At 34.0% G+C, this 21,615-nt stretch overlaps 1 protein-coding gene across 1 annotated transcript in view; it reads left to right on the top strand.

The window, feature by feature from the left end:
* Positions 1-627: 627 nt before the first annotated feature.
* The window catches only part of LOC111085114 (monocarboxylate transporter 10-like), a 73,234-nt gene continuing 52,246 nt past the window's right edge, over positions 628-21,615 (top strand). The window contains exon 1 of the mRNA XM_022382332.1: positions 628-1,183. Within this exon, the coding sequence (XP_022238040.1) occupies positions 724-1,183 (460 nt within the window). The 5' untranslated portion in view covers positions 628-723. The remainder of the gene's footprint in view (positions 1,184-21,615) is intronic.

The following is a 21,615-nucleotide window of genomic DNA, read 5'->3' as shown; positions in this document are numbered from 1 at the left end:
TTCCGTTATAGTTTCCATTACATCTGTCTCCATTTTTCAACACTGAGATTTAAAAAATCAACAAAAATTAAGTGCTTCCTGTGAAACGTTCAGCAGTCTTTTTTATTTTTCTGATCCTATTCAACATAGAAAATAGGTGAACGTTGACAGATCACGTCATTCATCCACGGGCTCCATCACCCGGGTCTACTTTTCGTGGTGTTAAAGAGCGCTCATTATAGACCGACAAGATCGATGGTAAGTTGATGTGGGTGATTTAAAGTGAGCAAGTGTTAAAAGTCGAAGTTAGCGGGAAATGTGATTGTAGTTCGTAAGAGCTTGTGGTTACTAACTCGATGGACAGCGCATAAGTGAGATTATTAAGCAAACACATTTAGCTTTAGCTAGTGGAAAAATAATCGGATCTCTTTCAGAGAAAGTGACTACTGTTGTGCTGTTTGTTCCTATTCTACATTTTCAAATACGTGCATTCGATTTTAAGTTGATGTTTTTAAAACATTTGGTGAACATCAGCTCAATACTGAATCAACGTTCAGTTTATAGAAAAATGTGTACTGTCTGTTAGTGATTAGCTAAGTGCATTGTGCTAGCTCATGAGTTGCCTAAAAACGCAGAGAAGAATTTTGTCATGGGTCTGTATTTCTTATGAAGTTAGCATCAACCCAGCTCATAAAGTTATACACAAATGAGGTTTCGCGTGAGAAACGATGAGTTTGATGAATTATGGAAGGAAGAGAAGATTCGCTACCTACAGACGACAGTGAGCATGGTGCCAGTATCCGAGGACAGGCCGTTTCTGACGCTATAGAGTCGGACAGAGTGTCGGTGGAACGACGTAGAATGTCTTTTTCTTCCGAGCGTATCAGCTTGTCCGCCGAAGCTGGTGAAAAGACCCGAGCTGGTTGTTGCGCTGCCACTTCTCATGAGAAGACTAACATGCGTCCAGAATCAGGTTCACGCAAAACCGCTGGTCAACCCGATGGCCGCCAGCTTCCTTCGGAACTAATAGAACTCAAAACTTCCACAATCATGCAACATTACTACCCAGAAGGTGGGTGGGGATGGGTGATCTGTGCTTGTGCTTTCTTAGTTCACGGATTAACCACAGGGCTACAGTTATCGTTTGGTGTGTTCTACATGCAGGTGCTGAGGAGGTTTGGTGAGGATAAAAAAAGTGAAGCTGGTAAGTTACTTTGTTTACTTCTCTATCGTTGTTAGAGTTTTTCCCAAATAAAAGTCAGTGTGTAGCGTGCTATACAAATTAGCTTAATGAATGCCCTTTCAAAACTAAAGTTAGTGATTAGACACCTTACAGCGTGTTATACAAATTAGCTTAATGAATGCCCTTTCAAAACTAAAGTTAGTGATTAGACACCTTACATCTTAATATTTGTTTAATATTCTTTGTAACTAACCTCCTTATGCTCTAATTGTTATCAGTATTCCGTAAATACCTTCAAACATTTTGCGAAATTATCTTTTAAGAAGCAAGAAACGTTAGCGTGACTTCAACTGTTAAATGATGTTTGAGTCAATGATTGTAAAAGAAACATATAGAGATGAGATAGTTACATTTCCATGGGAAGTTATTACATAATGAATCAATATACGAGTGTTTACACAAATGAACTCAGAAAGTTTCACAGAGAGATGATTCAACGTCAGTAAAATGTTTGACTTTTCGAAATTATAAATGTTCATGCAGTTTCTACTTAAACTTTCAATATTACAATAATAAAACAGTCAGGACGAAACAGTTTCAATTTGTTCATAATCACTTCTTTCTTTAAATTCTCGATAAGTAGCCTTTATATGGTCGAAATATTTTCAGCTGCATATACTGGTTTAATGGGATCTGATGGTGAAAATAGATTCCTTTTGAAAACCGTAATTTAACAGCTTCTGCTAGGAAACAGTCACTTCTTTGTGTAAATCGTTTTTAATACACTCTCTTCACAGTCAGTTCCTTCTGCACACCTTGGATTAATTGTTTCTGTCTGGTCAGAATATCTTTCTTCTATTCGTCCTGATTTGATAATCAATATTTTCTCGTTTTAATCATATTAATTTCTTTCCGATCATAATCAATTTATTTTCAAGGGCCTTGTTTAACATATCTTGAATCATGAACACTTGTTACTCTAGATCAAGGTGACCAAATGTCATCAAAGTCGCTTCTTTTTCTAGGTCCTGGTTAAAAATACACTAGAGTTTTATAAAAGCTTCTAGTTTAATCAACAAGGTTACATATGATACTATTTATTTAACTTTTAAAAACAAAATCGTTCTGCTCCTCAGCCTTTATTCAGCCGTCCAATCTAAGTTTACAACTATAATACAAGTCATGGTGTAACGTGTAGCATGTTTAATAACCTTATATTTAGTTAGTCTGTTTACTTCTGTTGATTTTCGTGCAAAGCTACTACATGGCTGCCTGCGCTAGATGTCCATAATTTTGAAGGGAGTAGGAGAGCGATTTGATTTTTTTCCTTTTTTTCCGATAACGGAGTACAAACCACGGAACCTCAGATTCACAGTCCGACACGATCGGTCCCATATATTTATAACTACATGAATGGAGGAATAATTTACAGCCCTTACAAGGAAAAATATTCCTATAGAGTGAGACTGTAAAACGACGTCTAACCAAAGGACACAACATTTTGATAAGCCTTCGGTGTTTTCCCTGGATCCAGATAAACTTGTACAATAAGTAAACAATAGGCTCTGGAACAATGCAACCAAATCCGTAAAGTGAAGGCTATTATTACGAAACAGAATTAATCGGTCTTATAAATTTATTACGTTCAAAATGAGCACATCTGGCTCTGTTATCGCGTTAGTAAATAAGGATTATAACTGATGATAACTCACACGTTTCCAGCACACCTCGAAAGTAACGGCTGTTTTCATGAGAAATATAACCGAAGAAACTGGAAGTACAGCAGCCTCATTCGACCACATATCATTTAAATGTAACTGATACAGTTCCAGTAGACTTTGATCTGCTGAAACGTTGTCTTGGAAGCCAACGTTCATCTATATTGGAAGTTCTGTGCAAAATTTGTCAAGATCTGTGGTGTAAAATTGGGCTCGCTATTCTTCGCAGAAAATTTTATAATTCAGCTTGCGATGTCGACATATTACATAGCATGTGCATAATACCAAACGCAACCAACGACTGAAGAAGCATGGAATCTGAAACATCGTTCTTATAAAATGTAATTACCCACAGTATTTAGTCGTTCTTAGCCATCATTGATGTTAAATGCAAAAGCAGTCTATAAGTAACTTCATTCTTCTTTTTAAAACCATCAGTAAGTATTCATTCTGTTGTTGTTTTGTTGATACAATCTGCACAATGGGCTTTCTGTGCTACTTCCACCGCGTGGAATCGAACCCCAGATTTTAGTGTTGTAAGTTTGTAAACTAGCCACTAACCGTCCAGAGATATTTTCGTTAGGAATTGTACTTTTATGGCTTGTAAGGTTGCCATATTTAGTAGTCTAAAAATAAATAAAATTTTATATTGTTATATGCATCTCATGTTAAAGGGTATTAAAATAGTTGTTTTAGTGTTTGAAAACATTACAATTCGGATTTTAACATGAGTATCTATGACTAACTGACGTTTGTTATTTTATTGTTAAATACTGTGCCATTTCTTTTTATCTACATCTGCCCAAATGATATTTTAAATGTTGTTGAGTTCTAATAAAAACTTCGAGCTATATTCTATCATCACAGTAGTTTCTACAACTCATATTACAGCACAACATAACGTTCGAGCGAAACAAACAGTTGACGATGGATACATCAAAACACATATAATTGAAATAAACATATTTTTCTGGCTGCTTCTTTCCATTATTAGAGAAGACAAATTTAATTATCTAACTGATTGTTAGACATATATTTTACATCTCATCAGTTAATAGTGTTGTCTATAGAACTTTCTACGTTTCATTGTTATCTGTTGTTCGAAACACATCCGGTCAGTTTACATAGTTAGTAGATACAAAGTATTGTAAATAATCATGGAAATACACAAGTGATACACATACAGGAATCATAAAAAATGACAGCTTGCAATTAAATAGAGAATTTATCATTGAATACATACCTAAAGCAGACAATATGAAATAAAGTAAATAAGTTATACAAAATACGAGTAAATACATCAGTACTCCTCATTTTATGGCATAATCAGTTTATCAACTTATGATTGTTGAATACTGTTCCAAACTTTGCACATTACTCTCCACAAATAAAACAAGTTGTTTGGTTGCCGTTTGAATCTCTCACTTTTAATATACGTCCATACATCTTATTAATATTCTTATCACGCATTTTTGCCTATCAAGCCATGGATGCTAGTGTGTTTCACTAATCTTTTTTTTTTTTTTCATTCCCGGGTATCATTTCTCAACATTTGATACAGGCTTCAGATCACAAGACAATGACTTTCTAGAAGATTAATCCTATTAATCCGTAATAGGTCTTATCCCTGAGTGAATAACGTGGTGGATAATCACCTGCTAGTATTGTTAGTAGTCAAAGTGACAAAAGATTTGTTTAGATCTCCAACATCATCAGCTGAGTTACAGCCCACATTCATATTTGTCTCCCAGCATGTTTCACTCTAGATGCTATACATTAACCATGTTATGGTCTCCAGCATCATTATTATTACCAAACAATTTAAATATCGAGAAATCTAAAAAATTCACACTTCTGTTTTCAGCTAGGTCATTGAGAAAATCATTACTGTAAATTTCTGTATCGTATAAAAAGCAGCTGTTGAGTCACTTAAACTTCACCTTTGAAGAGTTTCGGCTTTCTACCTTGATCACTTCTATCGTCAACAATACTATTTTATTCAGAGTTTTCATAAAGCTCCTAATCAAACATCAATGTTGGATCAATCCGTCAAAAGGAGTAAGTAGTTCACCAGCAAAACATTCCTTACGTTCCCTTTCTGGAAAGTGGAGTCATGAGTGCATTTACCACACTATAAAACATCAATGTTGGATCAATCCGTCAAAAGGAGTTAGTAGTTCACCAGCAAAACATTCCTTACGTTCCCTTTCTGGAAAGTGGAGTCATGAGTGCATTTGCCACACTATAAAACATCAATGTTGGATCAATCCGTCAAAAGGAGTTAGTAGTTCACCAGCAAAACATTCCTTACGTTCGCTTTCTGGAAAGTGGAGTCATGAGTGCATTTACCACACTATAGTATGGAAAGTGGAGTCATGAGTGCATTTACCACACTATAGTATGGAAAGTGGAGTCATGAGTGCATTTACCACACTACAGTATGACTGTCTGTACTTTTTGTAGACATTGTGGTTGGAAGATAGCTATTCGCAGTGTAAGCTAAGCTATCGATACGTCACTGTAATGTGGAGCAGTTCCTTTTCTTACAACAGAGGTGGAGAAATCTCATAATACGTGCACGTTATGCCTACAGTTAACCTTGTTTTCTGTTATTTGATATACATCTTATCAGTTAACTGTATTTTTTGTTGTTCAGTAAATATCTAATATTTTAACAGTTTTCTATTGACTAATATGTATCTCATTAGTGAAAAGTGGTCTCTGTTGACCGAAACACATCTCATCGGTTAACAGCATTACACACTGGTCAACATATATCTTGTCAGCTAACTGTAATATCTCATCTGCTCATCGATAATCAGTTAACAGTGTTTGTGTTGATTAATATCATCTTATCTGTCAGCAGTGTTGTCTGTTGATCGATCATCAGTTAATAGTGTTTAATGTTGATTAATATACATCTCACCAGTTAGCAGTGTTGTTTGTTGATCGATCATCAGTTAACAGTGTTTTATGTTGACTAATATGCATCTTACCAGTTAGTAGTGTTGTCTGTTGATCGATCATCAGTTAACAGTGTTTTATGTTGATTAATATACATCTCACCAGTTAGCAGTGTTTTATGTTGATTAATATACATCTCACCAGTTAGCAGTGTTGTTTGTTGATCGATCATCAGTTAACAGTGTTTTATGTTGATTAATATACATCTTACCAGTTAGTAGTGTTGTCTGTTGATCGATCATCAGTTAACAGTGTTTTATGTTGATTAATATACATCTCACCAGTTAGCAGTGTTGTTTGTTGATCGATCATCAGTTAACAGGATTTTATGTTGATTAATATACATCACACCAGTTAACAGTGTTGTTTGTTGATCGATCATCCGCTAACAGTGTCTTATGTTGATTAATATACATCTTACCAGTTAGCAGTGTTGTTTGTTGATCGATCACCAGTTAACAGTGTTGTCTCATTAGTTCCCAGTATTTTTTATTGATGTCTGATGTTCTAAGCAAATTTCATCATTTAACAATGCTTTCTTGAAAAATTGTTTGTTTGTTTTAGAGCAAAGCCAAATTGGACTATATACTGTATCCACCACGGGAAGTCGAACCCCAGATTTTAGCATTGTAAGTCCGTAAACATATCATTGTCCTAGCAGGGGACGTTTTGAAAAAAATAATGCTTCAACAATTAGCAAATAAATGGTCAAAGTCAAATCCTTCCCATGCCGAGATTGTATGTAGGATCCGGTGCTGAACTCAGACAAAAGCGTATAAGAATGATTACACATCTGCCACCATCCTTGTTATTTTAGAAGTAAGATGGGAACACAATAGAATATTAAGTAGGCTTTGGTATTATCTTGCCTGGTTCAGAGAGTATGATCTGCTTTATTTGCTCTGCTTTATGTTTTATAGCATAAAAATGCACACAAATGTCACATAAACTGATCTTCAAAGGTATGACCATAGTGGATATCCTTCTAGTAGGCGGTTCATTACCAAATAACGTTTGTTTTACCGAATTTTAAAGGTCATTTTTTATTCTAGTGGCAACTTAAATAGAAATACGTTTGCTAATAAGAATATTAATAGCCTCCAAACCATTGGTGTCAGCCGGAGCTTGTAAAGTTTAACAGATAGTATGTGGCTCACGATTCTTTAAAAATAAATTAGAATTTATCTAGTTCAAATCGTACCATGTGTAGGAAATTACAAAGTCTCACGTGTAATTTGACAACCAGTCAGAAAAGGGATTATCTCAGTCGTTTGTCTCTCGGTGGATCAGCGGTAAGTTCACGAACTTGCTACAATAAAATCCGGGGTTCGATTCCCCGCGATGGACGCAGCAGAGAGTACAATGAGGTTTTGCTTTAAAAACAAATAAACAAGCTCAAATGAAAGAAAAGCACAATTTTGGTTGTGGAAACTGTTCACAGTGAATGGCTTGAAGAGCATGATGTAGCGTGAAAAGTTACGTTTCTGTAGTAACGGTAGAGTAAAGAATAAGGAAGAAACAAGTGAACATTTGACCATGTTTGTGTTGTTCCGACAGCACAAACTGCTGGAAGTGTGGCGAAGTTGTTGTAATAGGATTTAGTACTTTGAATCTTTTAGAAGGGTAACAGCACTTAAAGTGTACGTGAACATGTTTTTTCATATATTTCTACTCACAACCTTGCGTTTCTATCCTCATTGACAAGGATTCATCCAAGATGATAATACAACTATCTATCTGGCATGATAGAGTAACATGATGATGAATTCAGCCTTCTCCAATGTGGAGAACAATCACTATAATTAATCTAATGATGAACCAGGTTTAGAACGAATTTTAACTTCAAATTCTCCATCACAATCCTCTATTGACAACTGTAAACAATGCGCATGTTATCTTCTCAAGAAATGGGCTACAATCGAATGAGACGTCTTCTGGAATGTTTTGAAGCCTATACTACACTGAATCTAGACTATTACCGTGGCTAAATATTGTCGCTATTTGGTACAGTTCCTAATGAAGAGGCCAGTCATTGTATAAAAATATCGCTGAAGTAGAGCAAAGAGTAACACATGTAGTGCATTTTTAACGCTACGATTACAATGGTAGTATTTTTATATTAGTTATGTTTTAACTAATTGAACGCTATGCCAGGACTGATTTAGCATGAACTACATGTAAGATCAGCTTTTAAATGTAGCTCATTAAATACTCTGTATAAAAGTAATTATAACGAAATGAAAAACAATACCAACAATCTTCCACATTATCTTTAAACTGAACATAAACGTGCAAAAATTATTTTTAACCATAAAAATTAGAATTAAAAACGATTATGATGTGTTTTTGTTTTTTATGTGGTGATGAAATATAAATTTCACCATGAATTAAAAGATTACTTTAATGATAAACACACAGTTTCAAAAACCTTAGAACTTTAACTTTATCTGAAAGATTTAAATCTGAAAATAATTGTATTATTCTGATATTTCATCTAGAAAGTTAATTTTATATAATTTACTTCTTTTCCAGATATTAAGAGAGCAATATTGGTGAAATATAAGTAAAATTAAAATAGAAGATAAAACGATCGTCTGTTCTTTTGCTCCTGTGTTGTTTTCGACAAATAGTGAAGATATTTTTCCTTTAGGAATTTAGTTTTCCTATATTTTAATAACTGTTAGAAAAACAAGATAATAAATGTAGATTTTACTCTAAAATTTCTTCTAATATATACTTTATGGTCTAATTGATACAATTTAAACTACACATTGGATGATAATGAAAACTTTAAAGTTTTTTATTGATTTCAGTCAGATGTTTGGAAAGCACTGTGTTTATCATTTAAGCATTGCCATGTTTTAAAATAGTCAGTACTTTTAATCAAATTATTAATCTTATTTTTCTTCATAAACACGAAAAATATATTAGTCAAACCTAATATTTTCTGTGTAACTTTCTCCATATTAAGAAACTACACATGATCAAAAATTTCAACTAATATTGGTAGTTCATGTTTTTCCGTTTATATCAGGACCTATCGTGGAACAGCAGCTATCATGCCGGATTAGGGATTTGCAGGTCCCGCGTTCGTGTCCCGTTACAGCAAGATAATAGTAATCGTGCTCCTTATCTGAATTATAAGGGTGATTGTTAAATCCCACTATTCAGTCAGACAAGAATAATCCAGAAGTTAGTGGAGTGTACTCTTAATTACCTGCCTTTCTTCTTGTCTATGAGTTTAAAATTAGAGACGGCTGATATAGAAAGTCCTTAAGTGGCGAATATCTGAAACAAACAAACAAAATCCGTCTTTATCGCATGTTTATACTCAGCATCTGAGGTAAAGGTATGGTTTGTTTTGAAATAAACATAAATATTTTGAGCTAACATAATATCTTTGTTCGGTTATATGATTTATTATCACTACCTTTCTATAGAACAGACAAGAAACTGATCGGCTACTGTAACATCTGTGTTGTGTTATACATTCCATCACCATATTTCTCTACAGGTCTACAGATTAGATACAAATTGTTTAAAAGCTCTAACTTCAGCTTTATAGAACTTCCAAGCGTAGACAACTTGAAAGATCAGTTCACTGTCCTATCCCCTGTGTGCCTTGTGTTTAAAAGGAAAGGTATGGAGTTACAATGTAACTATAGTTTGGACCACCTTCCAAACGAAGGATTTGTTCACGCAATTAAGAAATAAACCTTGATTGAATCCAATTCTTCACGTAGATCAAATAAGAACACCTCGTGGATTGACGTTTTAACTAAAAACAAACGTGGGTGCTTGTGCTTAATGGTCTACACTTATAGTTGTAGGCTGGATAATGTCTGCTGTCAGACAAATAAGAACAATTTCACCAATGTAAATGTGCAAGCATGAATAACAGTTATGTTAACGTAATAACAACATAAACAGGTTATTATTTACTACTTAACATCCGAGACAGAACAAGCTAAGAATCTCTTTCTCCGTTCTGGCACCGGCTGCTTTGTTCGGAAGAGTCACAAACTCTAAATGTTGCGGGATTCGCTCATTGCCAAAATATCGCATGCTTGATTTATGCGCTAGTTATATATGTCATATATGTTTTTTCAAGCAAAAAATAAAAAATAATTCTGGGATATATTTGCCTATTCTGTAAATGTGTTACAACATAGCACAAACTTAAAACTCACAACTACATAGTAAATTAAAGTCTCGCAAAGCGATGATATTACTATAAAGATCGTAGCTTTTAGAATTGTTCCAAATAAGAAAGAAAAACATTATATACAAGCTGTTTTACCCAGGCAGATTATTAGTGACCGTTGTCTGTGTTTTTTTGTAAACATCTAGGCTACGACTTTGGGAATATAATCAATTGTTACAGATTCAGAAATTGTGCAGACTTTAGAATGCTGCGCACTTGAACAGAGTATCTTAGTTATATTAAATTGTACAAAATGAATTTTCTATAACTGAAGAACTATATTAAGTAAAACCCACTAAGCTTAAATAATTTGAACAGTTAATTATTTTCTTGGTGGTAAGTATGATTTAAACAGTTATGTATTTTCTTGGTGGTAAGTATGATTTAAACAGTTATGTATTTTCTTGGTGGTAAGTATGATTTAAACAGTTATGTATTTTCTTGGTGGTAAGTATGATTTAAACAGTTATGTATTTTCTTGGTGGTAAGTATGATTTAAACAGTTATGTATTTTCTTGGTGGTAAGTATGATTTAAACAGTTATGTATTTTCTTGGTGGGAAGTATGATTTAAACAGTTACGTATTTTCTTGGTGGTAAGTATGATTTAAACAGTTGTGTATTTTGTTGTTGGTATGTATGATTTAAATAGTTACGTATTTTCTTGGTGGTAAGTATGATTTAAACAGTTGTGTATTTTGTTGTTGGTATCTATGATTTAAACAGTTACGTATTTTCTTGGTGGTAAGTATGATTTAAACAGTTATGTATTTTCTTGGTGGTAAGTATGATTTAAACAGTTATGTATTTTCTTGGTGGTAAGTATGATTTAAACAGTTACGTATTTTGTTGGTGGTAAGTATGATTTAAACAGTTACGTATTTTCTTGGTGGTAAGTATGATTTAAACAGTTGTGTATTTTGTTGTTGGTATGTATGATTTAAACAGTTACGTATTTTCTTGGTGGTAAGTATGTTTTATTATTCAGAATGTTTCACGATCTGTAGTAATGATAAGAGGATGAAGACCTAGATCTTAAATCGTTTTTCCACCACTGATCCGGTTCTGTATGATGACCCTTGTTATGAACTACGGCGTTGAGGATGTTATATTATAACAAACTTGAATATATAAATGATCAAGTCACATGATAAACATTGGTAATAAAAAACTAGTGAGATGCCACCAAAACTTTTTCGCTTTTATGAAGATTATGTAACAGCACTTTTTTACGCAAAATATTATAACACTCAAATCATAAGTATTTGTTCATATCGGGGATTTAGGATTTCCAAAACAGAAATATTCGAAGTCGTACACCACCCGAGGTAAGCACAATATGGCAAAATTGTAGCAGGTCAGAATCCACGAACGCAAAGGTCAGTAGCAATAGTTGTCCACATGTCCCCCCCCCCCAAAAAAAAAGAGTATGATAAAACCGACACAAGTCACGTGCACACAAGTTACTTCCACTTCATATTCGTTCAAACACGTCACATACTATAAGCAGCTGGATAATGAAGAAAGCCGGTCAAGTCGTCTGAAGCAGCGCCTTTAAATTTATGTGCGATCGGACTTTTTGAACCTGGTGCAAGGAAACCGTTGTCCTCGTACACTAAATTGATTTAGTAAAGGTGTAGTGAGGAAGGTTATGCTCTGAACTTAGCAACCTTAGTTTGGTTTGGTTTGAATTTCGCGCAAAGCTACACGAGAGCTATTTGCGTTAGCCGTCCCTAATTTAGCAATGAAAGACTAGAGGGAAGGCAGCTAGTAATCATCGTCCACTGTCAACTCTTGGGCTATTCTTATACCAACGAATAGTGTGATTGACCGTTATATAATAACGCCCCACGGCTTAAAGGGCGAACATGTTTGGAGGGACAGGAATTCAAACCTACGACTCAGATTACGAGTCAAGCGCCCTAATCGCCTGACCATATGCTGGGCCTAACAGCCTTTTGCAATATAATTTACTCTGCAGAGCTATTGGTCGTGATATGACGTAATGAAATAGACTGTATAAACGTGGCTAGGCTCCAAAATCATTTTAATACAATATATTCAACCTTATTTATTTGTTTGTAATAGAAGGGGTTTATGCGCAATACGCTGAAATCAACGTTGTCCCCGACACGTTTAGCAAAGTTCATCAGCTATGCACAGACAACGAAGACCAGGCTAGGACTTGTTTGAGCATTCCAGAATCACAAAATTTTATGGGATAGGTCAGCAAATTGTATATCGTGAATTCCTGTTTGAATTTATATACTGCAAAGGGACTGGCGTTTTAACCTGCACGTATGACTAGACACTTTGTCTTTATGTATGCATGTCATACAGGATTCAGTTTGTACAAGGATGGTATTTTCTCGCGATAATATGGTGCCAGTGAACACCTTTGCACTTTTATCGCTCTACGAGTATAAAAGTTACTGTTATATGTCTGTAGCCTATAACTCCATATGATCCTTCGAAACACTTTTCTAAAATGCTCTATGCCATTTTCGAAATGTTTTATCAGTGGCAAGACAATAATACATTGCCCTGACTTTTGTAGACACGTAAGTAGACACATACTTTGCCAATATACCTTCCCTATGTTACATTGTTTAACTTTTACCAATATGTGATTGGTGTATAGTATGTTTTCCTGCTACAATGACATACTTCCTTGTTTTGTCAATACTGTTCAGTATTCATTTTTTTAAGGCTATAACTTGTGCTTTGGTTTAATAATCATGGGACAGGAGAACTAGCATTACAAAGTTCTCTAATGAAACCTTCTAGAATGGGTCAATGTGAATCGCAAACCTTCACAATTCACTTGAGTTACATAACAAGAGTGCCAGAGCTTTTAACCTTTATATTCACAGCCATGGAGACGTCAAAGAGGAAAGTAATAGGATATGCAAATTATCAACACAGATCGTGAAGAACCCTCCGTATATCAGACAGTTGGATCTCTTAATACCGTCAAACATTGTGTAATGGTAACTTTACCATAACATATCATTAAATTTGTATCTGTTTTCAATACTAACTTTGGGCGTATAGATAAAACTGAAGTATGTTATGCGTTTATTAGTTACCTCCAACACAATGGGATTCTAATCGATGTGCAGATAGGCTCGGTTATGCCTACTGTCATGGCAAGCCTAATTTGTCCAATGTATATGTGTTGAAAGCAGTAGAAAAATATTTAGGTATATGCGTGCATATATTTAGATAGACTGGCAGTATGTACTAAATGGTTAACAAACATTTTTTTTAAAAAGCATTGGTATTAAAACGTCTGCTTTCCGTGCATCAGTAACTCATACTTAATTATTTATGATTAGCTTATTATGTCTGGATACAAACATGCAAAGGATCGAATAAAAATAGTTTGGATTGTTATATCTTAACACTTTTCATGCATACCTATATAGATCCACTATGTCTTTTTTTGGCTCAAACATGTAATGCAGCTTTAATCATTATGTGGTGTTTTAACTTGTCGTCAGAAAACCGGAAAAACGACTTTCCGAACAGTGAAAGAATATAATAAGTTAGTGTCAACATATCAAATAAGAAATATTTTTGACTTCAAAAAAAAAAAAGAAAAACACAAATAAGTTACAGTTGTCGTAGTTTACGTTAAAAAACAACATAATTTATTTTAACTACAACAATATTACAGTGATAATCCAACCATTATTAGTCTCAAAGTGGGTTCTTCGTCATCGAATTTGAATATTACAGTGAGTAATGAAGTAAGTTAGAAATTGTGGGTATAACTGCACGTGGTAAGAAGTGCTGCATCAAGTTAAAAATTGTAAATATAACTGCACGTGGTAAGAAGTTCTGCATCAAATTACAAGTTTTGAATATACCTGCACGTGGTAAGAAGTGCTGCATCAAGTTAAAAATTGTAAATATAACTGCACGTGGTAAAAAGTGCTGCATCAAGTTACAAGTTTTGAATAAAATTGCACGTGGTAAGAAGTTCTGCATCAAATTACAAGTTTTGAATATACCTGCACGTGGTAAGAAGTTCTGCATCAAGTTACAAATTTTGAATATAACTGCACGTGGTAAAAAGTTCTGCATCAAGTTACAAGTTTTGAATATACCTGCACGTGATAAGAAGTGCTGCATCAAGTTACAAGTTTTGAATAAAATTGCACGTGGTAAGAAGTGCTGCATCAAGTTACAAGTTTTGGATAAAACTGCACGTGGTAAGAAGTGCTGCATCAAGTTACAAGTTTTGAATAAAACTGCACGTGATAAGAAGTACTGCATCAAGTTACAAGTTTTGAATATACCTGCACGTGATAAGAAGTACTGCATCAAGTTACAAGTTTTGAATAAAATTGCACGTGCTAAGAAGTGCTACATCAAGTTACAAGTTTTGAATAAAACTGCACGTGGTAAGAAGTGCTGCATCAAGTTACAAGTTTTGAATAAAACTGCACGTGGTAAGAAGTGCTGCATTAAGTTACAAGTTTTGAATAAAACTGCACGTGGTAAGAAGTTCTGCATCAAGTTACAAGTTTTGAATAAAATTGCACGTGGTAAGAAGTACTGCATCAAATTACAAGTCTTGGATAAAACTGCACGTGATAAGAAGTACTGCATCAACTGCCGCAGGAAACGCGGTAATCATCTTAATGATACACCAGAAAACAATCGAGAGAGTATAAAAGAGAGAAAAATTTAAGACTGGGAAAAAGTGTAAGCCATTCACCTTGTTTGATAGTTGCAAAACAGTAACGTATTTTTATTGAGCCTCTACGGATGAAACAGTGTAAACTAAACATCCTTTAAATTAAACTATTATAAAAAAGCGTGGATATCATGTACGATGGTAAAATACTATTCATTTTACGAAAAGTTGTTTTTGTATAATGAATACTGTGACTTCTGATTCGTGTTTTAAGACATTGTATTGACATTGAGCTTCTTCTAGACAAGCACCGATCACGACGTTTCCATAGGTTACAGCTGAAAAGAGCGTGGTCTTTTTTTACTTTTTAACAGCATTTCGTGACCACCTTATTTATTGCGTAATTTCACTTCCTTTGAAAGCGTTTTAATTTGAATGATATAACAATTTCATCGACTTTTGTTAAATCTCTTTATTCGAAGCATAAGATATAATATTGAAAGAAGTTTGTACAACAACTTTCAGCTAAAAAGGTTTTTTGTTGAAATTGATTGTATGTATGTAGGTAAGCACAAAGCTACACAATGGACTATCTGTGCTCTGCCCACCACGGGGATCGAAACCCGGTTTCTAGCACTGTAAGTCCGCACATATACCGCTGTACCACTGGAAGACTTTTTGTTTAAATAAGTCAGCACTATAAACCGAATTTAAATTTAAAAACAAGCAACAAATAACTCGTAGTCTTATCAAAGATTGAAATAATAATATTCAATACACTACAACTTTTCTGTGCAATGCAACACAAAAATTTGCCCCACAAGTTTGTGTTTTTATGTTGTTAAGCGCAAAGCTACACAATGGGCTATATGTGGTATGATCGTCACAGACTTACCGCTGAGCCACTTGGAGGGGGGAGGGAGCTACACGTTTGCTTAACTCAGCATACACAATACTATTTAAAGCCTTAATTAAACGATTAAATAACAGTACTGCCTACAGATCTAAAATAAATCCGTCTAGTGTACAATGACAACGGTTCAAGGGCCTGATCGTACAGAAATCAATGGACGCTTCGTATGGAATAGTGAATAGTCGTTTAACTCACCAGGTTTGAGACGGTTGAACGGAAAGTATAAAACGACGCCTTATCTAGGTGAAACCATACCCTGTTGGCCTCGTTTTCAATGTCAAAAAACAGTTCGGATACATTTCGTTCGATCGGATTTTGCACTGATTTCTGTGTTCAGTATGATGTACTTAACCATATATATTAGAAAATTATGTTATATTTTTGGTATACTTTGTCACGTCAAAGTAAATATTTGTTATTACAACGTATCTACCGGAATCATGGATGTCTACAAAACATTACAGATTTTCAAAGTAATATTCCATCCAAGCATCTTTTTTAAGAGCCTTTTTATGAAGTTTTCACTTATCTTTTGAAAAAAAAAAACAAATAGATGAGGACACAAAACATGCACACATACAACTGAATTTCATAAATTTATAAAGTTCTAACAGAGAAATGATTTTATGAATGGTGAATATTTATATTCGGAAAATTACCTGAAACATTTCTAAAGTTCTGTTTTTTTTTGTTCAAAAACTTATGTGAATTATCTGCATCCTGGAGTGAGATGAATTATGAATTATCTGGAGAGAGATAGGTCCATTTTACCATAATTATTTTGTACGCATAAATCGTGAAAAGGTTTACAGTTTTCTACGTGGTCGACACGTCCTAGAAATTAAACATAAAACCTTTTTTTTCTATAAAAAAATTATAACTTCTCTCAAATATATTACCAAACTTGATTTTTAGTGGAAAAGAGATGGTCAAATTACCATTATCATCGTAATTCAGTCATAGACATATTTCACTTTACATAAATCATGTATATTCTATGTTCAGTTTATTAATATTATATATAAATTATATGTACTGTGCATAATTTATAAGTACTCTATATATCATATACATACCGTGCTTGTTTTAGTCGTTTTACTGTTACGTAGGTTATATGTACTACGCTTACTTTGGGCATATTATACACATAAAAATATACGCTATGCTTAATTCAAACGTGTCACATATGTAGATCACATACATGGTACGTTTAATATAAACGTATATGAAATATAAATACGCGCTCTGACAAATTAAGACATATTTTATATCAAATTCAATAATTCAAGTTAAGAAGTTATGATAACTTCAAGCACTGATGAAACTCTGATTTTTATTTACTTGACCCTTGAATGGTTATCTAAATTTGAATTTTTGTGTTCATTTTACAGAAATTAAGCTAGTAGTGTATTGTTTTCATTTGTACTATTTTTTTTAATGTTCTCTTGCAGGTTCTAAACTGTATGTTGATTGTATATTATTCATTTAGTTTGCATTTTATCCTTGAATAGTCGGGTTATTGTGCCCAGTTTTGTTAAAATATCTTAATGAATAAATATTTCATTTGTTGTGTCCAATTTTGATCCATATTACCCTAAATAACTGGCTAATTGATTGGCTGTGTCCAGTTTTGGTTTTATTCTATTCTCTATAACTGATTCGTTAGCTAAGTTTTGTTAACATTTCTTCCCTGAATAACTGGCTGATTAGTTGGTGTGTGTACTTTGGTTTTTGTGTACTTCTGTGCAGGCCTGGCATGGCCAGGTGGTTAGAGCGTTTGATTCGCAATCTACGGGTCGTGGGTTAGAATTCCCGTCACCGAACATGCTCGCCCTTTCAGCCGTGGAGGCGTTATATGTTAAATCCCACTATTCATTGGTAAAAGAGTAACCCAAGAGTTGGCGGTGGGTGGTGTTGACTATCTGGCCTCCCTTTATACTATCGCTGCTAGATTGTGGACGGTTCGCGCAGATAGTCCTCGAGTAGCTTTGCACGAACTTCCAAACAAATGAAACTTCTGTGGCTAGTTGTGTTCGTTCTTCATGGCATTTCTTTCCTGAATAGTTGGTTGTTTAACTCCATCCAGTATCGTTTTACTTTCCCGAAGGACTAGTTGTCTGCGTTCAGTTTTTATATAGGTCAATTCCTTCGTAACTGATAGGCTTGTTAAGTTTAATTTTGTTAGATTTTCTTCCGTGAATAACTAGTTGCTTTGGTTGTTTCCTTTTTAGCAGAATTTTTCTTTATAATTGAATGGTTGTATCCAGTTTTGAAATAGTTATTTCTACATAAATTGGCTGCCTCTGATTTGTTCGTGCTTCTTTATTGTTTTTGTCTTCATGTATTAACATTCCAATAACATTTTGCAAAATTGAAAAATTTCATATACTACAACATATTTGATAACTTTGCGTACAACAACAAACAAACAAAATATTCCAAAATCCTGCAAAATGCTGCTAAACGTACATCATATGGTTAACCATCCAAGTATGAGTTTCAAACACAGAACAGTCATTTTTAACATTGGAAATGATAAAGAATCTTTAAACCAATTAAAGAAACTAGAGATTCGAGAACAGGAATGTCCTAGACAAATCCGTTTCAAAATAGTTATCTTTGTCACGCAGAAGAGAAGTTTTAACCAATGATAACTGAAACTATTGTTGGATTACACGAAGTTGAATGCTACTGACATTTAATATTTTTAAATATTCTTTTACTTTAAACCAGTAGGTAAAGAAGGAAGAGTTGGTAAATTAAAAAAAGGAAATTATTGTACATAATCAACTGTTTGGTTAATAGAGGAGGAAGTGCTCCACGTCCTTGCTACAACACTGTTGCTGTTTCCATAAGGTTCTCAGCTGTATCCACCCTTTATCTTTCTTTTTCTTCTTCTTCTTTAGTTTGCCAAGTGATCAGGTCTAGGTGAGAAACGGCGATTATAAACAATGATACTTAAACATAGTCGTTAAAAAGAACAACTGAAACTAAATTGTAAGGGCCCAACCAAAGAGCTAGGTGTTGATCCAGTCTTTCTAGCTAGTAGCCTCTCGAAGCCCCATTTTACAAATACACTGCAGATAAGAAACTTACACTGCAGAAAATAAATAAGACGAAAATATTCGCCTATTAAAATTTAAATAAAGTTATCGAGGAAAGAAATCTTAGTTGTTACCTGGAATAATAGCGCAGATAATTTATCAAAAATCTTAAGTGTTTGTTTATTATGGTTTGTTTATACCATATTATGAAACTTAAAAAAAGCCTTCCAATAGATAACATTAGGCTCGTAAATTTAAGTTGTTGTTTGAAATTAAGCACAAAGTTACACAATGGGCTATCTGTGCTCTGCCCACCACAGGTATCGAAACCCGGTTTCTAGCGTTGTAAGTCCGTAGAAATACCGCTGTGCCACTGGGGGGGGGGGCAAATTTAAGTTACATTTAAATCCAAAGCTTCTTTGTGTTATCTCTATCCTTTGCAATGATTTACTATTAGAAGTACATCATTTTCCGAGAGCAAGTGATCATTTAAACCTTTTGATAAATGCTGTAGTTTTGAGCACATTCTCAAAACTAAGTTTGAGCAATCGAGAGACTTCACAAATTAAAACAATTGCTTTGTTCCCTATTTTCGAAATCACTAATTTGTATATCTGATTTTACAAATTCAACATGCGTTTTACATTTTAGCATACAGTTTTAAAAATGAAACATGTTTTAGATTTCGTGTCCATTTCCAATGGCCAATTATCGTCTTCTATAATAGACTTTCTATCTAACTTTCCTCTTTCTCTAAAGAGCAGGAAAAACTGTAAGTTTAATACATCCTTACTTTTATTTTTACATCACACTGAAAAACTTTCTATATATCTCTCTTTTCCTGTGAAAATAAGTTTATAAGTTCCCAAGTTCTTTCCAAGCCTGAAATGAAGTCAAGGAAAGTATTTACAACCCTTGACTATATTATTAACTATATTTTCAACTCTTGAAGCTTATATTATTACATTAAATTTTATAACATGTGTTGAATGAGTTAAAAACACTCAACTGCATTTCGGTACTTGCGGCATTTGAAAGTCTTCCTTTTCTATCTTAACTTTTCTAACTAAAATATTTTTGCATTTAAATATTGTTTTAACTAGAAAACGTTCTCTATCTGTCTATCTAAACAAACATTAACAGCGGCACAAAACGCTTTATATAATATCTCACTAGCTGGTATCTAAACAAACATTAATAGTTGCATAAAACGCCTTATCATACCAGCTAGTGAGATATTAGATAAAGGCGTTTTGTGCAACTGTTAATGTTTGTTTAGATACCAGCTAGTGAGATATTATTAAACAAACATTAACAGTTGCACAAAACGCCTTTATATAATATCTCACTAGCTGGACTCGAGTATAAAGAACTTTGACAGAGCCGTGAGCTGTAATCCTCAGGTGTGTCTGAACAGGACCTATTTTAATAACCTCTTTGGGTTATTACCTTTACTGAAAGCTAACAACTATAGAATTGTTTATTTCCTCAACACAGTTTTAATAACCAAGGCTGAATATTAAAATTAACCAAATTAGACACTAACCAGTATGAGCAAAAATAAATACTCGGCTGAAACATTTTGACACCTTTGATTAAGAAAGTAATCTATGTAATTATAAGGCGCTCTAGTGACTGCTAGCCCACCAAGGAATCAAATTACTATGTTTGAGAAATATTTATTGAATGTGAAAAACGGGGTGACGTATTCTTAATTGCTACACACTTTTAAAAAAACTAAAGTTTACGCAGTGTATTTCTTTAACGTGACAATCTTTTGATTCCCAAAGAAACCAGTACATATGTTAGAATAGTTTTCTTCTTAGAACTAACTTATTTTTGTTGAGAACACGTGGCTGTTAGAGACAATAGTCAATTCGTCATCCTCGACTCGCAGGTGTAGTTCATAGGAGTTTCTTAAGGTTTCAGCTTACCAGAATGTTTTCGAGGGCTTAAATAATTTATCTGATAAATCGTAAAAGCGTTATTTTTAACTAAGATAATTGTTTTATTGTCATACAAGGCAAATAATGGGTTTAGTAAAACTAATTTTATACAAATGCAAAATGATGGCTTATTTTAGATTATCTTGTTTTTGTTTTGCGCGTTAACAACTTTATTTTATGACTGATTAACTGTTATTTAATTAAAACACTATATAATGCATTAAGTAAAATATATTAGGGTTTATTTATGAGTTCTGGTTTTGATTACAAGTAACAAGAGAATAATGAATTGACTTGTTTTTTAACTTTATGTCATTTAACTGAGTCTCTTCATTTTCATATAAAAACTGAGTAATTAAATCAATGTTTTGATTCAGGTGCTTCGTTTGAAAACTGGGAGTTTGATTTACTTATTTTTTGAACTGTCGGAAATATCGTTAATAGCCCCAATGAGTAATCAATGTATTCTAATCGTTCTAAGCAAGAATGTTATATTAAATTATTTATTTTATTTATTAGATTAATTTTTAGTTCTGATCTACTAGATAACTTGCTTTGTCAGAAGTTAATGATAATGTTATATAAAACATTACAATTATTGAACCTTTAATCTACATAGTTGGAGCAGCGTGTCTCAATGGCTTCGCACTTTGGACTCGGATGGTTGCGAGTTCGGGACTTTACCCCACTTGTTCCAGTTTGCACAGCTGTATGACGGGGACCAGCTATTAGCTGAGGGTTAAACTGCGATGGACTGGCATCCTGTCCAGTGGAAATGAGTCACTATTCTCATTCGCTTGCGCCATTGGAACTTGCGTTCCAAAGCAGAAATAACAGATCGAGCGTATTCACAGAACGGCTAGTAAGCATGACAATGGTAACAGATCGAGCGTATTCACAGAACGGCTAGTAAGCATGACAATGGTAACAGATCGAGCGTATTCACAGAACGGCTAGTAAGCATGACAGTGGTAACAGATCGAGCATATTCACACAACGGCTAGTAAGCATGACAGTGGT

This window comes from Limulus polyphemus, unplaced genomic scaffold (assembly GCF_000517525.1).
Source record: "Limulus polyphemus unplaced genomic scaffold, Limulus_polyphemus-2.1.2 Scaffold240, whole genome shotgun sequence".
NCBI classification, from domain to species: Eukaryota; Metazoa; Arthropoda; class Merostomata; order Xiphosura; family Limulidae; genus Limulus; species Limulus polyphemus.
Note: the sequence above shows the minus strand (reverse complement) of the source record. Positions and strands in the feature narration are given on the sequence as shown.